Below are 19,205 nucleotides of genomic sequence, written 5' to 3' on the forward strand. Positions count from 1 at the left end.
CCAACCACCACCATAGTAGATCAGTCTTAAGGAATGTCTGATGCGTGCAGCCACCTTACCTTTTTGGAAGCTTCAGGATGCAGAAGCTGTCTGACGTGCAGCTGTCCATCAGTGCAGAGACAGAAGGAAGTACCTACACCAATATTCAGTTCATTGCTCACAGACTGGTTAAACTGAAAGTTGAAAAAAAATAGACATAGTACACATTTATGAACTGCTACACTTTGTTATGAAAGGTTCAGTGTAATTTTCAGATCATTACAACTTGTTGAACATGAAAAGGGAAATATTCAGTTCTATATAAGGCTCTTAAGACCCAGGGCACATTCCCATGCTTTATTTAGGTGCCTAAATACTTTGGGCTAATAGTCAAAGCTGCTGAGCCATCATAAATCCTATTAGAGTTAACGGGGTTTACACATGCCCAACACTCTTGAGAGTCATCCCAGAGCATTTAGGTGCCTCAACAGGGCATCACAAGCCTAGCTTTAAGCATCCTAGTTTGAAAATTTCCACTAAACTCTTTAGACTGAAGCTCCTGGCAGCTGCCGAGAGTTGGGGGAAGTTAATGAGCTGCAGCTCTTCACTGTACGGTGAGCAACATTGCAGCAATGAGTTATGGGACCTCCTGGTTATTAGGAAAGAGGAGAGAGCAACCCTGTGCTTTGTCGTGCTGGAGCCCGTCTCTACCCTGGCTCACATGCAGAGAAGAAATAAAGTTTCAGTAAGTTTAGTTTAATAAAGAAATTCAAGGAGAGAACTAAAACCCAAACACCTTCAATGAAAAGGCCCTGAGAGAGCAATGGCTGGGTCATTCTGAACTTAATCTTCTGCTACCATAATCTGAAAGGGGAGGAGAATACAGCAGGTTCAGGGAATCCCAGGAGGCCCCTAGAGGTGCTGGTCTCTCCCAATGTGCTCAGCCGCCGCTGGCCTTGCTAGGGCCACCCTGCGCCCCAGCCCATCTCCTCTTTGCATGTTTGTCTTCCCATCTAGACCATCTGCAATAGACCCATAGAGAGAGAAGCCCTCCCTATCCCCCCAGAAAGAGAGGTTCAAGTATCCCCACCCTAGGGTGACTAGACGTCCCAATAAAATCAGGACGCCACTTGTCCTGATATTTGGCGTAGGGCTGGACTGATCAACCTAGCTGGCAGGCTCCCTACCTGGCTCCGGGAAGCGACCGGCGGGACCCGTAGGCCCCTAGGTGGAGGGGTGGCCGGGGTGGGGTATCTCTCTGCATGCTGCGCCCACCATAAGCACCAGCTCCGCAACTCCCATTGGCCAGGAACTGTGGCCAAGGGGAGCTGCAGGGATGGAGTCTGGGGGAGGGGGGGCAGAGCAGACTGGCCGCCCCTGACCCTAGGAGCCAGAGGGACTTGTAGGCTGCTTTCCGGGAGTCACCTGAGGTAAACGCTGCCCGGACCCCTTCCCCCTGACCCAGCCCTCAGGTGAGGAGGCGAGCGGCTGGGGGTTGGCCAGAGGTAATGTGGCATACATTGCATGGCCAGACGCATATTGGTCCACCTGACTCTGTACTGCCAACATGACCCTTCCCGATGGGGAAGAGTCCATGCCACACCACTCACCAGCCCTGCTCGGAGGTGAGGTGTCTGTTTGCTGGGCTGAGCCAGCAGCATGGCCAGGGCCGGTCCTAGGGCAGGGAATCACTCCAGTCCCTTGGGTAAGGTTGCCAGGTGTCTTGTTTTTGACCAGAAGGTCTGGTTGAAAAGTGACCCTAGCGGCTCCGGTCAGTACTGCTGACCGGGCCGTTAAAAGTCCAGTCTGGTGCCGCAGGGCTAAGGCAGACTAGTCCCTATCTGTCCTGGTACTGTGCTGTGCCCCAGTGACCAGCAGATCTGGCTCCTAGGTGTGGGGGTCCCCCACAGGGCTCCACACTGTCCCCATCCTGAGCACTGGTGCCGCACTCCCATTGGCCAGGAACCATAGCCAATGGGGGCTGTGCCTGTGGGTGAGAGCAGGGTGCAGAGCCTCTTGGTCCCCTTGCCTAGTAGCCGGACCTGCTGGCCGATTCCGGGGCACAGTGTGGAGCGAGAACAGGCAGGGACCCTGCCTTAGCCCCACTGCGCCGCTGACCGGGAGCCGCCCAAGGCAAGCCCACACTCCAACCCCGAGTCCTAACTCCCTGCCCCATCCCTGAGCCCCCCCAAACCCAGAGAAGCCTCCTGCACCCCAAACCCCTCATCCCCAGCCTAACCCTAGAGCCTGCACCCCTCCGCCCAGAGCCCATACCACCTGCCTCAGGGCAGCCCCCTCCCACACCCTGAACCTCTCATCCATGGCACCATCCCAGAGCCTGCACCCCCAGCCAGAGCCCTCACCCCCTCCCCAACCCCTGCTCCAGCCCTGATCCCCCTCCCGCCTGCCGAACCCCTCAATCCCAGCCCGGGGCCCCCTCCTGCACCCTGAACCGTTCATCCCCAGCCCCACTCCAAAGCCTGCACCCCCTCCCACACCCCAACTCCCTGCCCTAGCCCAGAACCCCCTCCTGCACCTTGAACCCCTTATTCATGGCCCCATCCCGGAGCCCACACCCCAGTTAGAGCCCTCACCTCCTCCCACACCACAACCCCTTGCCCCAGCCCAGTGAAAGTGAGTTTGTGTGTGTGTGTGTGGGGGGGGGAAGAGTGAGCCACTGAGGGAGGGGGAATATAGTAAGTGGGGGGTGGGGCCTCAGGGAAGAGGCAGGGCTAGAATGTTCAGTTTTGTGGGATTAGAAAAATGGCAACCCTACCCTTGGGAGCAGCGCGATCAGCTAGGCCAGAGTCTGTCTCCGCCCCGGACAGGCTCCCTCAGGACCCAGTTGCCTGGAAGGGCCCAACCAAGCCCCCCACACTGGTGGAGACTGGCCCCACTTCTGCACAGGTCCCTTGCAGTTTGGCTCTGGGGAGGCAGGTTGGGCCCCGCAGGTGGTGGGCATCGGAGACCTTCCGGAGCTGGAGCTACACTGGAGGGTGGCCATGGCAGGGGGCAGAGAGGAACCAAACAAAACCACCACTCACTGCATGCCATGCAGGAGGCAGGCTGCTCTGTATGGGTCCGGATTCACCACCTCTCTGGAGGTATACACAGCGACCACCACACCTGATTGCCTCACACACACACACTCTCCCTGACATGCTGGGAAGGATAGACAGCTCCTGGAGGGAGCCCCAGCCCACTCCACTGGCCTCACAACGACACCAGCCTATGTCCAAAGGAAGAAATAGATTGAAGAGGAATAAAGGGGGTCGGGTGGGAAGAGAGCTCCAAGAGGGGACCCTGTGAAAAGCAGAGAGCCCCTGAACCAGGGCAGGGATGCCCAGGGGCCCAGCAAGGGGGAAATGGAGCCCAGGAAGGGGGGAGCCCTGTGGTGAGGCCACTGGAGTCCATAAATGAAGAGGTCTGGAGACTGTGAAAACAGGGGGCCCATAGGGAGCACTGCACAGGAGGGACAGAGCCCATGGAGGTGGGGGGAACTGGAGCCCATGAAGCAGGGGTGGACCCCATGGGGGGCAGGGGCTGGAGCCAGGGCAGTGCACTCCTGCCCCACAGCTTGGGACAGGGGCTAGAGCTGGGCGCTGTGCCCCCCCTCCCATGGCTCTGGTGGAGGCTGTGGGCCTGCCCCCGCCCCCCATGTGTCCTGATATTTTACTCTTGCAATCTGGTCAACCGATCCCACCCGCTCCCCCCAAGGAGTTTGTCTGTCCCGGGGGAGCGGGGATCCGGCGGGCTATTCGCACACCCCCGGCAGTCGGAAGTGTCTCTCTGGGAGGCTCGACCCCCTGGAGAGGGGAGTGAAAAGCCCCATGGAAAGCAGAGGTGGAGTTCACCTGTTGCAGGGCTTGTTCCAGCTGCGGGGCTCGCGCCAGGCTCTCCACCTCCAGCTTCGTTGTTTCTTTGCATTCCTCCGTCAGGTCCAAGTGCTCCGGTCTGACCAGCACTTCATGCAGGCTCCCCGCCTCCGGAGGGAGAAAGTAGTCAGCGCTCTCTGCTCCCGCCTTGGCGCCCAGGAAGCCCAGCCGGCGCCCAGGGAGAAACCCCCTGCAGGACTCGTGGAAAGCCGGGCTTTGCATCCCACCTACCCCGCCCAGCGCCCCTTGGCGTGTAGGGCGGCTGCCCCGCGAGCTGGAGGCCCGGGGGAAAAGCCTGTGTGGGCCGGCGCGCCATAGGGCTTGGTGGACGCTGTTTGATTGAACACAACCCCTGTCACAGGGGGGTGGCCTGGGCTGTTGCCTAACTCCGTCTGCTCTCCTAGCCCGCTCGGCGCCTTCTCATCGCTGGCAAACACCAGCCCCAACTTGGCAGCTGGTTAAATCCCCGCGCAGGGGCAATCCCTGCCAGCAGCCTCCCCTCCCCTCTTTGGGGGCCCGCTCCGAGAAATACCTTCTTGCGGGCCAGATCCACCACTTTCCACAGCAGCTGGACCAGCTCTTTCTCATCGGATCCCAGCTTAGCCCCCTGCGCACCTGCAGTCGTCCCGAACAAGATCACCAGGTAGTCAAGAGACGCAGTCATGATGAGCGCCGGGGGAGGGCAAGAAACTAGATTCCTGCCCCAATTTTACCGAGAAGACCCTGCCCCACGCACACGCACACACACCACCCCTGGAGTGTAAAGGAAGAAACCCGCCCCCCCCCAGCACACACCTGCAGCCACTTAGCTCTCCCCCACCCACCACCACGACCCGGAGACCTGCTCAGGAGGGGAGGCGCGTGCAGCGTCCCCCTTTTGTAGCTGACTGCTTGGGAACCTATTCAAAGACAAACGAGGGCTGCGCCCCTAGGAGGCACGCAATGGCTGCGAGCGTCTCTATTTTGGGATGTCTCTTACCTGCTCACCCTCCCTCCCCACGTGGTGCAGGTAAGAGACACCTGACTGAACCCGCCCATTGGCTCCTTCAAACAAGGACGTGGCAGCAGGAGGGGAGGAGACAACGGCCAGGGGCAGGTAGTAGCCGCAGCAGCGGGAGGTGATGGCAGGGGTAGCAATTAGCAGAGTGGGAGGAAGCAACAGCAAAAGGGTGAAACGGCAGGAGCAGGAAGGGGGGAGGGGGGGATAAAGAGGCGGGAATACCAAACCGGGGTTGAGGGGGCAGCGGCAGGAAGGATGAAAAGCAGAGGGGGCCCAGGAGAAGGAGGAGGCGATGGAAGGAGTAGCAAAAACTGGGGGATACGAGGGTGAGAGGCAGTAGGGGACAGGGGAGCCCATAGCTCGGAGAAGAGGCAGCCGCAGCCCGAAGGTTATGGGGCAGGAGGGAAAGGCACTTCCTAGCGAATGACACAGTTGCCTCTATGAGATCAACACGTGCGTCTCCTAGTGCCCAAAGGAGAAAAGGAGTACTTGTGGCACCTTAGAGACTAACCAATTGATTTGAGCATAAGCTTTCGTGAGCTACAGCATCCGATGAAGTGAGCTGTAGCTCACGAAAGCTCATGCTCAAATCAATTGGTTAGTCTCTAAGGTGCCACAAGTACTCCTTTTCTTTTTGCGGATACAGACTAACACGGCTGTTACTCTGAAACCTGCCCAAAGGAGGGAGCTCAGCTGAGACCTGGCTGCCTCCAGCCCCTCGCTCGCCCTGCAGGGTCATTGCAACGGCCCTTTCCCTCCCTGCGGGTGATGTGTAAAACCAAAGAAGGGTGAACAGCGATGACGCCGCTTGGTGATCACAAGAGTCCCAATGCCGCTCTCCCCTGGGGCTCTGCGAGAGGAGAAGGGAGGGTGTCCTGATTTGTCCTGCAGGGGGTGGGTCAGGGGACATCACGCTCGCCCGCCCACCCCACTGGAGGGAGAAGAAACTCCAGCGCGCGGCAAATCCACGCGACAGGGAAACCGGCTCTGCCGAAGCTTTCAAGTTCAAAGTTGGAACTGGGGAGCTAGATGGGTCAGAGAAGGGAAGGTGGATTGTGGGGGCGGGGGATGGGTAGCCAGGCTCCTAGGGGAGAGGAAGGAGATGATGAAGAGCCGGCAGGTGAGGTGAGTACAAGGAAAGCCGATCATGTGCAGCAGACGGGTGCCCCAGAGAGATATGCGTGTGGGGCTGGGAGCGGAAGGGAGGCGAATGGGTGGGGAGCTGCGGCTGGGTGTGGGAAGGGAGCTCTCATCGGGCCTTGCTGGAACTTGTTCTGTGCAGAAGCAGCAGCGCGTCCTGCCTGCTCACGTTAGGAAGCGGGTTTCCCACTAACTCCCTTTTCAGGATCAGAGGGATCCTAGCAGCAAATTCAAGGCAGTGAGCCCAGACCAGGCCCCCCTCATTCACTCTCTCAGCACCTCCCGATCCCTTTAACCACGTTTTATTCAAGGGTAAGAAGCAGGCAACAATACTGCTGAGAAGGCATCCATCAAATCAGCACTCCGGCGCCCCTGGCAGCATTGCAGCCTGTGGTTCGGGCAGAGACCTGCATCGCTGTGCTGTGACTTCTGTGGCGGGTCTGGCGTCTGTGCTAGGGTTGCCAACTTTCTAATTGCATAAAACCAAACACCCCTCCTGCCCCTTCGGGTGAGGGAGAGGGCTCCGGGCTGGGACAGAGGGTTGGGTGTGTGTGTGTAGGGGGGTGAGGACTCCAGCTGGGGGTGCAGGCTCTGGGGTGGGGCTGAGTGTGTGGGAGGGGTTGGGGTGTGGACTCTGGGGTGGAGCCAGGGATGAGGGGTTTGGGGTGAAGAAAGGGACTCCAGGTTAGGGCAGGGCTGTGTGGCGAGGGTGAGGACTTTGTCTGGGGATGCAGGCTCTGGGATGGGACCAGGGATGAGGGGTTTGGGGTGCAGGAGGAGGCTCTGGGCTGGGGTTTAGGGGTTTGGAGTGTGGGAGGGGGTGTGGTCTCTGGCTGGGGGTGTGGACTCTGGGGTGGGGCTGAGGATGAGAGGTTTGGGGTGAAGGAAGGATATGAGTCCACAGTGTGCCCTTGTTGCCAAGAAGGCTAACGGCATTTTGGGCTGTATAAGTAGGGGCATTGCCAGCAGATCGAGGGACATGATCAATCCCCTCTATTAGACATTGGTGAGGCCTTATCTGGAGTACTGTGTCCAGTATTGGGCCCCACACTACAAGAAGGATGTAGAAAAATTGGAAAGAGTCCAGAAGAGGGCAACAAAAATGATTAGGGGACTGGAACACTTGATTTATGAGGAGAGGCTGAGGGAATTGGGATTGTTTAGTCTGCAGAAGAATGAGGGGGGATTTGATAGCTGCTTTCAACTACCTGAAAGGGGGTTCCAAAGAGGATGGATCTAGACAATTCTCAGTGGTACCAAATGACAGAACAAGGACTAATGGTCTCAAGTTGCAGTGGGGGAGGTTTAGGTTGGATATTAGGAAAAACTTTTTCACTAGGAGGGTGGTGAAGCACTGGAATGTGTTACCTAGGGAGATGGTGGAATCTCCTTCCTTAGAGGTTTTTAAGGTCAGGCTTGACAAAGCCCTGGCTGGGATGATTTAGTTGGGGATTAGTCCTGCTTTGAGCAGGGGGTTGGACTAGGTGACCTCCTGAGGTCCCTTCCAACCCTGATATTCTATGAAGGGGCTCCAGGCTGGGCAGAGGGTGGGGAGTGTGGGAGGGAGTGTGGGCTGTGGGGTAGGGCCGGGATGAGGGCTTTGGGGTGCAGGTGGTGGCTGAGGCAGGGGTGTTGGGGGTGTGTAGGCTCCGGGAGGGAGTTTGGGTGCAGGAGGAGACTCCAGGTCAGGACAGGGGGTTCAGGTGTGGGATCCCGGTGGTGGTTTCCATGGACACCAGGTCCCTGCAGCCCCTAGACGCATGCGTGGCCAGGGAGGGTCCGCGCACTGCCCTTGCGCCCGCAGGTGGTGCCTCTGCAGCTCCAACTGGTCGGACACCTGGCAACTCTAACTGCTGCCCCCTCAAACAAGAGTACGTTTCATAAAGTGGTTCCAGACCGTCAATCAAATCCCTACGGGAGACCCAGCTGCCTTCCCACACAGACATGTGTGCTGGGCACACTGAGGAGATGCGACTACCATGAAAGGCCATTTATGAGAAAACTCACTTCCAAATTTTTCGTAATTAGCCATAGCAGATACTTATTTGTCCTTTTTGGGCAACGTTCATCCAAGGATCTGAAAGGTCTTTACAGTTATTCATTAATTAAATCTTCCTTCCCCATATACACACACAGAGGTTTTTTAAAGAGATCTGCAGAACATTTTAATCAGCACTGAAATGCAGCCATGTTTTTTTTCAAATTGCAGTTGTTACACAACAATATTACCCAACAGTTTGGGACAGGAAGCGAAAAATATCCAAATTTAATGGCTGTAGGCAGCTAGTGCCTTTCATACAAGTATCTCTAATCACTTAGGTATTATTATACCCATTTTAAAAATATGTAACCTGAGATACCAAGAGATAAAGTTGGAAATTTACAGACAGCAGTTCCAATGGGCTAAGTCTCAAGCTCTCTGCATATTTGCTCCCTTATTTTCAGGTGCTCAGGTATCAAAAGGGGATAGGGCATGGACAGAGAATGGCTTGTCTGAGGAGCCATGTCCTCAAGTTTGATTCTCATTGTACTAATAAGGCGCTAGGCTTCAAGGTCTCCTTCCTTGGTAGCCTGATCCAAAGCCTTCTGAAGTCAATGGGGGCCTTTTCACTGACTTCAAGGGCTCTTAGGCCCAGTCTACACCTTAACCATAGGTTGACCTAACTACCTTGCTCAGTGGTGTGAAAAATTCAAACCCAAGAGAGATGTGAGTAGGCTGACCTAGGCTCCATTAAAACAAAGCTAGGTGGATGGAAGAATTCAACCTAGCTAAAGCCTCTAGAGAGGGTGGATTTCCTTGAGTGATGGATAACCCCCTTTCATCACTGTAGCAATTGCCTACACAGCTGTGCTACTGCAGCACTTGTAGTATAGACATCCACAAAGGGACATAGGCATTGCAATGCCTGACTTTTTTGTGCCTAGAAAATAATTGAAACAACAATGGGATCTGCAAACCCAGTGTTAGACACATCTAGGCTCCCTATACAATGCATGGGGAAAGAGACACCTAAGAATGGGACCAACAAAAGCTGGCATGCTGGGCAGGAAGCCACCTAAGCTCGCCAGTGGGAGATGCAGACCACAGGGATGTATCTTAAATCCTGCCCCTCAAGAGTTAGGAACATAAATCTGGGCTGTAGAGGGAGGCACATATCTCTGCTTGTGATCCACAGCCAGAAGCCCCTCTCCTGGAGTCAGGAGGCTTAGGTGTCCAAGTTATTTCTTGCAAGAAATGCTGGATGAGGAGGAGATGATGCTGGTGTCTCCCTCTCTTAATACTTTTAGCCCACTGGTTAGAAGGCTCATCCCAGATGTGGAAAACCTGATCCAATTCTGTGCTCTCTGCCTGAAGGTGGAGAAAAGTTTTAAACAGCAGTTTCCCATCTCGCAAGATAGTGCCCTAACCACTGGGCAACATAGTCATTCTCACCTCATGATTAAAAACAGCAATACTGGGTCAGATCAGTCTGCCCCAGTTTCCTGACTTTTGACAGTAGCCAATACCATAGGCTTCAGAGGGAATGAACAAAACAGGAAAATTGAGTGATTCATCCATTTTCTGTAGTCCAGTCCCAGCATCTGGCAGTCAGAGGCTTAGCCATCTTGGTTAACAGCCATTGATAGACCTATTCTCCATTAATTTACCTAATTCTTTTTTGAAGCTAGTTATACTTCTGGTGCTCAGAACATCCTCTTGTAATGAGTTCCACAGGCTGACTGTGCATTGTGTGAAGAAGTACTTCCTTATGTTTGTTTTAAACCTGATGCCTATTAATTTCACAAGCGACCTCTGCTTCCTCTGTTACGTGAAGGGGCTAAAAACATTTCCTTATTCTCTTTCTCTACAACATTCATGATTTTATAGACCTCTATCATATCCCCCCTCGTCTCTTTTCCAAACTGAACAGTCCCAGTCTTTTTAATCTCTCCTCATATGGAAGCTGTTCCATACACCTAATCATTTCTGTCACCATTCTCTGTACCTTTTCAAATTCTAATATATATTTTTTGTAGGGCTGTCAATTAATCACAGTTAATTCATGCTATTAACTCAAAAAAAATTATCGCAATTAATCGCAGTTTTAACTGCACTGTTAAACAAGAGAATACCAATTGAAATTTATGAAATATATTGGAGGTTTTTCTACATTTTCATATATATCTTGTAGTCTGTGTTGTAACTGAAATCAAAGTATATATTTTGATTACAAATATTTGCACTGTAAAAATGATAAAGAGAAGAAATAGTATTTTTCAATTTACCTCATACAAGTACTGTAGTGCAATCTTTTTTTCCTGAAAGTGCAACTTACAAAAGTAGATTTTTTTTGTTACATAACTGCACTCAAAAACAAAATAATGTAAAACTTCAGAGCCTACAAGTCCACTCAGTCCTACTTCTTGTTCAGCCAATTGCTCAAACAAGTTTGTTTACATTTACAGGAGGTAATGCTGTCCTCTTCTCAGAAAGTGAGAACAGGCATTGCATGGCACTTTTGTAGCCAGCACTCCAAGGTATTTACGTGCCAGATATGCTAAACAATCTTATGTCCCTTCACGCTTCAGCCACCATTCCAGAGGACATATATTTCAGTTCCTTCAGAACTCTTGGGTGAAAACCACCTTGTCCTGGTGACTCTTTAATTTATCAATTTGTTCTAAAACCTCCTTTATTGACACCTTGGTCTAGGACAATGCCTCAGATTGGTCACCTAAGAAATGACTCAGATGTGGGAATCTCCCTTCCATGGTATGCAGTGAAGAGTAAAAAATTCATTCAGCTTCTCCACAATGGCCTTGTCTTCCTTGAATGTTCCTTCAGCACTTTGTTTGGCAGGCTTCCTGCTTCTGATCTACTTAAAAAAATGTGCTTTTATTTTTGTGTCTTTTGCTAGTTGTTCTTCACATTCTTCTTTGACCTGCCTAATTGTACGTTTACACTTGACTTGCCAGAGTTTATGCTCCTTTCTATTTTCCTCAGTAGGATTTGACTTCCAGTTTTAAAAGGATTCCTTTTTGCTTTTAACCATCTCATGTACTCTGTTGTTTAGCCATGGTGGCATACTTTTTAGTCCTCTTGCTTTTTTTTATTTGGGGTATATATTTGAGCCTCTATTATAGTGTTTTTAAAAAGTTTCCATGCAGCTTGCAGGCATTTCACTGTTGTGACTGTTCCATTTAATTTCTGTTTAATTAGTTTCCTCATTTTTGTATAGTTCTCCTTTTTGAAGTTAAATGCTACTGTGGTGGGTTTATTTGGTATTTCCCCCTCATCCGCACAAGGATGTTAAATTATATACATTACAGTTGTTATCACTGAGTGGTTCAGCTATATTCACCTCTTGGACCAGATCCTGTGCGACACCTGAGGACTAAATCAAGAATTGCTTCTCCCCTTGTGGGAGATTAGCTGCTCCAAAAAGCAGTCATTAATGGTGTATTTAAACTTTATCTCTGCATCCTGTCTTGAGGTGACATGTACCCAGTCAATATGGGAATAGCTGAAATCCCTCATTGTTACTTAGTTTTCTATTTTCATAATCATCATCTTGTTCAGATGGTCGGTAGTATATCCCTACTGCTACACTCTTCAAATTCAAGCATTCAATTTCTGTCCATAGAGATTGTATGGTATAGTTCGATTAATTTAAGATTTTTACTATATTTGACATTGCTTTCTTTCACACATGGTGCCATTCCCCCCACCAGCGTGACCGAGTCTGTCATTCCTATGTATTTTGTACCCTGCTATTACCATGTCCCATTGATTATCATTGCTCCACCAAATTTCTGTGATGCTTATTATATCAATATCCTCATTTAATGTCAGGCACTCAAGTTCATCCATCTCAGTATTTAGACGTTTAGCATTTGTATGCAAGCAGTTATAAAATTTGTCACTTTTTAGCTATCTGCCTTTATGTGACGTAATTGAATGGGACTCTTTTTCATTTGACTGTTTCTCTTCAGCTCTTACCTGTACTTTAACTTGTCCTCACCGCTTTACTAGGATATAGAAAATTCCTGTTAATAAATCCTCCTCTAAGGGATGTCTCTGTCTGAATCGTGTGCTCATGGGCAGCAGGTGGAGCCCCCCCTCAGGGAGGCTAGCCTTGGCTCTGCCCCCCCCTTGTCCGTAGGAGCCCTGAGCCGGTTGGAGCCCCGAGACCCCCTTTCGTCCCTACAGTCAGAGCCTCACCCTGCCCCCCAGTGGCTGGAGGAGCCCCGAGCCAGCCGAAGCCTTCTCCCCCCCATGGCCAGAACCTCAAGACCCCCCCTCAGCTGGAGGGCCCCCCCACCTGCCTGGAGGAGCCCCCAACTGGTCAAAGCCCCGAGCCCCCCTGCCCAGAGTCCTGGGCCAATTGCTGCCGCGCTTCCCCTCCCTTCCCCAGACCTCAAGCCACCTGGAGAAAAGTGTGCATCCCTCAAAGCTCCTCTGGAAGAAGCTTTGCTATGCCCCAGCAGGTTCCCGGGTGGCTGAGGAGGCTGTATGTGCTACTCACCTTCTTTCCGGGTTCATCAGTAATCTCCCTGGAGTCCAGGGTGATTACTGATGAACTCAGGAAGCTGAATAGCACATACTGCCTCCTCAACTGCTCCGGAACCTGCATGGGGCATAATAAATCAAAAACTTCACCCCAAACACAGCAACCGGGGCTCTGGCAGCAGTGCCAAGGGAGGCTCAGCCTCCAGCCTATTATACCTATTGCCCATGTGTGCTTCTCTGCACTTATTATCTTTCCCCCAGTGCTTAGTTTCAAAACTCCTCTACCTTTTTAATTGTACATGCCAGCAATCTGGTTCCATTTTGGTTTAGGTAGAGCCTATCCTTCTTTTGTGTGCTCCTCCTTTTCCAAAAGATTCCCCAGTTCCTAATAAGTCTAAATCCCTCCTCCAAACACCATAGTCTCATCCACGCATGGAAACCCTGCAGTTCTGCCTGTCTACACTGGCCCTAGCATCCATTCAGAGGATGCTTCTATAGAGGTCCTGGACTTTAATCTCTTACCTAGCAGCCTGAATTTGACCTTCAGGACCTCCCTCCTGCCTTTCCCTATGTTATTGATACCTACATGTACCCATGACCTCCAGCTCTTTCCCATCACTGCCCATAAGTCTGTCTAGATATCTTGAGGTAGCCACAACCTATGCATCCAGCAGGTAAATCACAATGTGGTTCTCACAGTCATCACAAACTCCACTGAATGCATCCAATGAAGTGAGCTGTAGCTCACGAAAGCTTATGGTCAAATAAATTGGTTAGTCTCTAAGGTGCCGCTAGTACTCCTTTTCTTTTTTCAAATATCTGTATTTCTAATAATCAAGTCCCACACTACTATTACCTGTCTCTTAATAACAGGAGTCCCCCTCCCCCAGAGAGGTTTCCTAGTGCCAGACGATACCATGACAACATCTGGAAGGAGAATCCTAACTATGGGATCATTCCCCTCTGCTCCTGTTCAATGGTCTCCCTCACCTTAAATGAACCCCCCTATGAAATTCTATGGTGATGAACACAATATAAATACAGTGGATAGACCCCTGCCCGCTACGTGGCACGAAGGAAACCAGCACATTTTCCCCGCCACTACAGGTTTGCCCAGCGTGAGGGAGCCTGGGGCTCGCCGCTCGAGGCGTTGCTTTCCCCTACCACCTGCTGCCGCGCCCCCATCTACACTAAACAGTGACTCAGGGCCGTCCTATGCGGGGCCCCAGGCCTCCCCCTGTGGTCTGGGAGGCAGGAGCTGTGGCGGGAGGGCACTTTTGGAGGCCCCACAGGCCCAGAGGAGTAGCGGGGGGGCCGGGAGCAGCCCGCTCCGCTTCCCTCGCCCCGGTCCCAGCCGTGTCGCTGGGGGGAGAGGGCTTGAAGGAAGGGATTCCCCCCCCACCACACCGGCGGGAAGCAGAGCATCCCAGCCCCCCGCTCTACTCCACCAGCTCCCAGCCGCGGTGCTCCGCTTCCCGCCGCCGGTGCCTGCGGGTGGGGCCAGCCGGCATTCCTTCCTCAACCCCCCGCCTTCACCGGCGGCGGCAGCGGGAAGCGGAGCGCCACGGCTGGGAGCCGGCGCGGGCTGGGGCCGGGCTGCTCCGCGCCCCGCCGCTGCCGGTGAGCGCGGGGTCGCTGGGGGCAGGAAGAGGTGGAATGGGGGCGGGCTGGTGGCGGAGCAGGGAAACCGGTGGGGCGGAGGGAGTTGTCCGGGGCCCCACACCCCCTCAGGGACGGCCCTGCCCCTTGCTGTGGGCGCAGCCCGCGGGCACCGCGGCTGGGGCTGCCGCGTACGCAGCACACAGCACACATTGGTGCCCCAAATTTCATGGTGCCCTAGGCAGCTGCGCGCGCCTAAGGACGCTCCTGCGGCGCCTCTGCCCGCGCGTTCCTTCCTTCCCCGGCGCGTAGCGATCCACGCACTCACTCGGCCTCAGCCGCGGTAGCGGGCGCATGCGCGCTCCGGGGAGCCCCCTCCGGGGAGGGGCCGGAGGGCGCAGGCGCCTCCAGCGACCCTGGAAGCGCTTGCGTTCACCCGGAAGTGCTTCTGCTGCTGCTGAGCAAAGATGGCGGCGGACACCGCAACCGAGCTGCTGTTTTTAGACACTTTCAAGCACCAGAGCGCGGAGGTACTCGGCGGGCGGGGCCCGCGGAGCCACACCTGCCCTCAGAGAAAGAGAGAGGGAGGCAGAGAGATCCTCCCTTCTCCCCTTGGGCTGGCCCGCTCAAGAGCGTGGGGACTCTGGCTGGAGCGGGCTGGGGGTGGGGGTAGGATTCGTGGAGAGTGCAGGCGGGGGCGAGCCAAGGGGTGGGCTGTAGAGGGGCAGGGACAAGGACTGGGCGGGTGACGCTGCCTGTTCCAGATCCGCGTAGGGGGGCCATCAAGGCATAAGCATGCAGAGGAGACACCCCCAGTGCCCTCGTATCACACCGTGAAGCCCCGGCCTGGTCAGATGCTTAATGCGTTGTAGCTACAACAGGTGAATATTTCCTGCCCCATAAGCTTTAGCAAGGCTTGTCGTGCAGGTGACAGGCAGCGTAGAAATGGGGTGGATGTTAATGAGGAGGTAGCAGAGTAAGAAAAGAAGAATCGATAGGGGAGGAAGTTGAAGGGGTGGGTGATGGAGAAATGGGAGAGGAATTATAAAAGGGGCAGTTTGATAAGGTTATGAGAGTGAGAATGAGGGGAGAAGTCAGGAGCAAAAGTGCTTTTCTGCAGCTTATGGTGCATCTCTTCCTTGCAGCAGTTAATGAGAAGATGGGGAATATTCATTTAGGCTCATATGTCCTGTGTGTCCCATTGCATAGTAGGCATAGTGTGGATGTACCAAGCTTCTAGTCTCAGAGGGTAACCCTACAGACAGAAGCTCAGTGTTGCAAAGATACTTTTGTTGTAGCAGAGAATTTTGTCAGTGATTGTGTCACCTGATGTGGTGACACTTTGTGTGGGAGAGATGTATCTTTAAGCAAGCATGATGTTAAAAGTGAAATTGTCAAAAGTGGATCTGCAGGAAGTCACTGAGGCTGAGAATTTAACTAGATTCAAAAGAGATTGGACATTTGTATGGCTGTCACCTTGGTCTTAAAATAAAAGTGTTTAGTGTTTTCACAGTGGAAAGAGATAAATAGCAGAGTTCCCCAAGGATCTGTACTGGGACCAGTGCTGTTCAATATGTTCATAAATGATCTGGGAAAAGGAGTAGACAGTGAGGTGGTGAGTTTGCAGATGATACAAAATTACTTAGCATGGATAAGTCCAATGCAGACTGTGAACAGTTATGAATGGATCTCTCAAAACTGCGTGACTGGGCAACAAAGTGGCAGGGATGGTGTCCCAAGGCTCTGTTTGCCAGATGCTGGGAATGGGTGACAGGATGAATCACTTGATGACGACCTGTTCTGTTTATTCCCTTTGACGCACCTGGCATTGACCACTGCCGGAAGATGGGATACTGGGATAGATGGACCTTTGGTCTGACCCAGTATGGCCGGTCATATGTTCTAGATGAAATTCAGTGTTGATAAATGTAAAGTAATGCACATTGGAAAACATAGTTCTAAATATATGTACCAAATGATAGGGTCTAAATTAGCTGTTACCACTCAAAGATATCTTGGTGTTACAGTGGATAGTTCTCGGAAAACATCTGCTCAATGTGTGGTGGCAGTTAAAAAAGCTAGCAGAATGTTAGGAACCTTTGGGAAAGGGGTAGATAGTAAGACAGAAAATATAATGTCTTTATATAAATCAGTGGTATGCTAACATATTGAATACTGCTTGCAGTTCTTGTTAGCCCATTTAAAAATATATTAGAATTGGAAAAAGTACAGAGAAGGGCAACAAAAATGATTAAGGGTATGGAACAGCTTCCATATGAGGAGAGATTAAAAAGACTGGGACTGTTTGTCTTAGAAAAGAGACGACTAAGAGAGGATATGATCGAGATCTATAAAATCGTGAATGGTGTGGAGAAAGTGAATAAGGAAGTGCTATTTACCCCTTCATGTAACACATGAACCAGGGGTCACCCAACAAAATCAACAGGCAGCAGGTTTAAAACAAACAAGGAAATGCTTCTTCACACAGTGTCCAATCAACCTGTGGAACTCGTTGCCAGGGACACTTTGAAGGCCAAAACGATAAATGGCTTGAAAAACAAATGAGATAAGTTCATGGAGGATACGTCCATCAATGGCTAGTAGCCAGGGAAACAGCGCCATGCTCTGTGTGTCCCTAAACCTCTGATTGCCCGAAGCTGGGACTGGATGACGGGATGGATCACTGAATAAATGGCCCTGTTCTGTTTGTTTCTCCCTGAGGCATCTGGCACAGTCTGCTGTCGGAAGACAGGATACTGTGCTAGATGGACCATTAGTCTGATCCGGTATGGTCATTCTTACTTAATAGTTTTTGGAAGTGATATTAAAACTTGTTTTAGGGATCTAGCTAGTCTCTAATTATAAGAGATCAGGATGAGATCAGATTACCTCACATCTACCTGCTGTGGGTTCTTACACCTTCCTCTAAAGCATCTGGGACTGGCCACTGTCAGACAAAATCCTGAACTAGGTAGAGATCAAGTTTGATCTGGGGTAGCAATCCCTGTGCTCATAAACCCTTTCCTTTTGTCCATACAGCCATATAGTTGTGCTTGCAAAAAAATTGTCAAATTTGTTGCATACAAATGATGGTCTGTCTGGTGCACATGCTTTTGATAATGTGTTGTTAGTTACTCATTGTTATTTATCATTACTGTTAATATTATGGTAGTGGCTAGGGACAATCTTATTGCACTGTAGAAACACACAACAAAAAGCCCATTCTTGTTCTAAAGAGTTTAGAAGCTAAGGAACATGGAAACATGCATTTTCTAGAACACTGAATACATTTGTGGCATGTGTAAACGGTGATTAAAAACCAGGGTGGATAAAAATCAATGATTTAAAAAAAAAATCAGATTTTTTTTGATAAAATGCTTTTTGAGGAAAAAACCTATCTAAAGGTATCTTTGAGCTAAAATGTATCTTAATTAAAACTATCTCATCATGGAATAGGGTTTATAAATTCTAATTCTATAGTATGGGACAATATATTAATGTAATGTTTAAGAAAAGTTTTGTAAATGAGTTCCAGTAGTTTATGGATTAGGGACCCAATTTTACGGGGTTCCACAGGCTTCTGTATAGATTATTTAGGTTAATCTTTCTATCTACCCAATGGGACTCAGTTCTCAGTCTAGAAGTACCATCAGAGATGTTTAGTTTTGCAGTTCTCAAACTGTGGATTTGTGTCTCCAGAGGTAACATGCTTGCTAACAGCAAAAATGTTTTAAAATAAATAATATATAGAGGTGAGAAATAACAGACCTCAACTCTATTGTCCCTCTGCAAATCTGTGTACACAATCAGTCCCTTACCTCTCTAAAAGTGCAAAGTTTCAAAAAGTTCAATGAATAGAAGATTGTTGGGGGAAGAATAGATCTGGACAAGGAGAAGAAGTTTGGAACATAAGAACTTCCATACTGGATCAGACCAAAGCTCTATCTAGCCCAGTATCCTGTCTTCCGACAGTGACCAATGCCAAGTGCCCCAGAGAAAATGAACAGAACAGATAATCATCACCTGGCACCCATTCCCAGCTTCTGGCAAACAGAGGGTAGGGATACCATCCCTGCCCATCCTGGCTAATAGCCGTTGATGGATCTATCCTATTTATCTAGTTCTTTTTTGAACCCTGTTATAGTCTTGCCCTTCACGAAATCCTCTGTCAAAAAGTTCCACAGATCCTTCTTCCTAAATGAGTGAGTAGACTAGAGTAGATCTGCATATGGGAGTTTCTTTCTCTCACATGCACACCGTTTTGATACTTATTTTACTCCATACATTAAATTGTAGCTGAAGCACTTGTGATGATTATATTTAAGATTGTCTAAGCCAGAGGTGGGCAAACTAGGGCCCACGGGTCACATCTGGCCCGCAGGACGCTCCTGCCCAGCCCCTTGAGCTCCTGGCCCGGGAGGCTAGTCCCCAGCCCCTCCCTGTTGTTCCCCCTCCCCTGCAGCCTCAGCGCGCCGTGCTGCTGGTGCAACGCTCTGGGCAGCTGGGCAGTGCAGTTGCAGAGACGCGGCCTGACCCGGTGCTCTGGGCATCACGGCTGTAGTGCCACCAGCCACCGGTGCTCCAGGCAGCAGGGTAAGGGGGCACGGGGCGTTGGATAGAGAGCCGGGGAGTTCAGCATGGGGGGCAGGGGTTGGATGGGGCAGGGGTCTCGGGGGGGGGCAGCCAGGAAGGGGGGGGGTTGAATGGGGTAGTGGGGGGCAGTCAGGGGACAGAGAGCAGGGGCGGGGGTGGATGGGGCCATCAGGGGACAGGGGGGTTGGGATGGGGGAGGAGTCCTGGAGGAGCTGTCAGGGGGTGAGAAGCGGTGGGGACGGATAGGAGGCGGGGGCCGGGCCATGCTTGGCTGTCTGGGGAGACACAGCCTCCCCTAACCGGCCCTCCATACAATTTTGGAAACCCAATGTGACCCTCAGGCCAAAAAGTTGTACATCCCTCTGATGTATTTATAGAGTGCAGTCATATCACCCTTCAGCCTTCGTTTTGTCATGCTAAACAAGCCAAACTCCTTAAGTCTCGTCTTGTAAAGTAGTTCTGCATTCCTCTGATCATCTTAGAAGCCCTTCTCTGCATCTGTTCCAGTTTGAATTAATCTTTTCTTAAA

At 51.4% G+C, this 19,205-nt stretch overlaps 2 protein-coding genes across 5 annotated transcripts in view; one reads left to right on the forward strand and one right to left on the reverse strand.

Annotated features, from left to right (window-relative positions):
* ESRP1 (epithelial splicing regulatory protein 1) overlaps positions 1–4,549 on the reverse strand; it is a 56,324-nt gene extending 51,775 nt beyond the window's left edge. For both annotated transcript variants that reach the window (XM_073329366.1, XM_073329365.1), the window contains exons 1-3: positions 4,387–4,549; positions 3,834–3,962; positions 60–173 (exon numbers count right to left, since the gene is read on the reverse strand). In XM_073329366.1, the coding sequence (XP_073185467.1) occupies positions 60–173; positions 3,834–3,962; positions 4,387–4,518 (375 nt within the window). In that variant the 5' untranslated portion in view covers positions 4,519–4,549. The remainder of the gene's footprint in view (positions 1–59; positions 174–3,833; positions 3,963–4,386) is intronic.
* A 9,955-nt stretch (positions 4,550–14,504) lies between these two features.
* Positions 14,505–19,205, forward strand: part of VIRMA (vir like m6A methyltransferase associated) — a 42,407-nt gene continuing 37,706 nt past the window's right edge. For all 3 annotated transcript variants that reach the window (XM_073330557.1, XM_073330558.1, XM_073330559.1), the window contains exon 1: positions 14,505–14,613. In XM_073330557.1, the coding sequence (XP_073186658.1) occupies positions 14,551–14,613 (63 nt within the window). In that variant the 5' untranslated portion in view covers positions 14,505–14,550. The remainder of the gene's footprint in view (positions 14,614–19,205) is intronic.

The sequence above is a fragment of the Lepidochelys kempii genome, chromosome 2, assembly GCF_965140265.1.
Source record: "Lepidochelys kempii isolate rLepKem1 chromosome 2, rLepKem1.hap2, whole genome shotgun sequence".
In the NCBI taxonomy this organism is placed as follows: Eukaryota; Metazoa; Chordata; order Testudines; family Cheloniidae; genus Lepidochelys; species Lepidochelys kempii.